This window comes from Nothoprocta perdicaria, unplaced genomic scaffold (genome assembly GCF_003342845.1).
Source record: "Nothoprocta perdicaria isolate Ctin4 unplaced genomic scaffold, notPer1 scaffold_466, whole genome shotgun sequence".
In the NCBI taxonomy this organism is placed as follows: Eukaryota; Metazoa; Chordata; class Aves; order Tinamiformes; family Tinamidae; genus Nothoprocta; species Nothoprocta perdicaria.
In genome coordinates this window covers 122,121-123,434 of record NW_020455717.1, presented here as the reverse complement: position 1 = coordinate 123,434, position 1,314 = coordinate 122,121, and the positions used below count along the sequence as shown (strand labels likewise).

The 1,314-nt window shown below is 68.3% G+C and overlaps 1 protein-coding gene across 2 annotated transcripts in view; it reads right to left on the bottom strand.

The window, feature by feature from the left end:
• Nucleotides 1–300: 300 nt before the first annotated feature.
• ANK1 (ankyrin 1) overlaps nucleotides 301–1,314 on the bottom strand; it is a 34,391-nt gene continuing 33,377 nt past the window's right edge. Inside the window, exons 43-44 of one of the 2 annotated variants that reach the window (XM_026046980.1) lie at nucleotides 614–781; nucleotides 301–422 (exon numbers count right to left, since the gene is read on the bottom strand). In XM_026046980.1, the coding sequence (XP_025902765.1) occupies nucleotides 324–422; nucleotides 614–781 (267 nt within the window). In that variant the 3' untranslated portion in view covers nucleotides 301–323. The remainder of the gene's footprint in view (nucleotides 423–613; nucleotides 782–1,314) is intronic. The other variant, XM_026046979.1, reaches the window with a different exon arrangement.

The following is a 1,314-nucleotide window of genomic DNA, read 5'->3' as shown; positions in this document are numbered from 1 at the left end:
GGGGGGACCCCGATGGGGGAGCTCCGGGGGCTGCCCACGCGCGCGGAGCCGTCCCGGCCGCATCGCGGGGTGCTGGGCACGGGCAGCCCGCCTCGCTGCGCCCTCCCGTGCCGYCCCCGGAGCGGGGTGCAGCCCAGCGCCCCGCTGCACGTGAGGGGGACACTCCGTCCTGGGAGGGGGGTGGCAGCGGGGACGGTCCCTCCGTGCGCAGAGCCGGCGCGTGGAGCGGGCTGATGCCCGCGGGCGGGCAAGGGCGCGCGCGCCCTGGGGTGCAGAGCGGCAGGGAGAGCGCAGGTTACCTCCAAGGAGGCCAGTGCGGGGGGTCACTGCTTCCCCCTTTTGAGGCTGGCGCGTTTCACTACGTGAGCGCCCATCCTGCCCCCGGAGAGCTCCAGTTGCGGCACGCGGCCTCGCACCTCCTCCTGAGCGAGCCGCGGGGCCAGGAGGCGGCGCACAGACAGACGGACACCCGGACACACGGACGGACAGAGAGACAGGAGAGGACAGGAGAAGGAAAGGCAGAGTCAGGTGGCAGAAGACACTGAGCGAGAGGCGCGACAGGAGAGGAGGAAGGACAGGCGAGAGGACAGAGGGGCTGCGCGCCGCGCCGCACCTTGGCCCCCAGAGCGTCCCGATGGAGGCCGGCGTATTTCATGAAGTGGTCGGCCTCGGCCTCCAAGTCGCGCGTGTCCGGCAGGGAGGCCTCCAGCAGCAGCTCCTCGCGCTCCCGCGCGCCGTCCGCGTCGCCGGGGCCCAGGTGCCGCAGCACCTTGCGGATCACCTGCGGGAGCAGGAGCGGGAGCGGGAGTGGGAGTGGGACGGGGCGTCACGGTGCAGCGCCAGCACCCGCACCCTGTGTGGGTGCATCCTGTGCCCCCTGCATCCTGTACCCCAATCCTGCACGGTGCATCCTGCACCCCTCATCCTGCATCCTGTACCCCAATCCTGCATGGTGCATTCTGTGTCCCCTGTATCCTGCATCCTGCACCCCAATCCTGCACGGTGCATCCTGCATCCCGTATCCTGCATCCTGTACCCCAGTCTTGCATGGTGCATCCTGAACCCCTCATCTTGCATCCKGTACCCCAATTCTGCAAGGTGCATCCTGCACCCCCTGCATCCCACCCCCTGCATCCCGCATCCTGCACCCTAATTCTGCACAGTGCATCCTGCACCCCTCATCCCACATCCTGTACCTGCATGGTATATCCTGCACCCCCTGCATCCCACATTCTGCATCCTGTGCTCTGTACCCCAGTCCTGCATCCTGCACCTCACATCCCAGATCCTGCATTCCGCATCCTGTACCCCAAT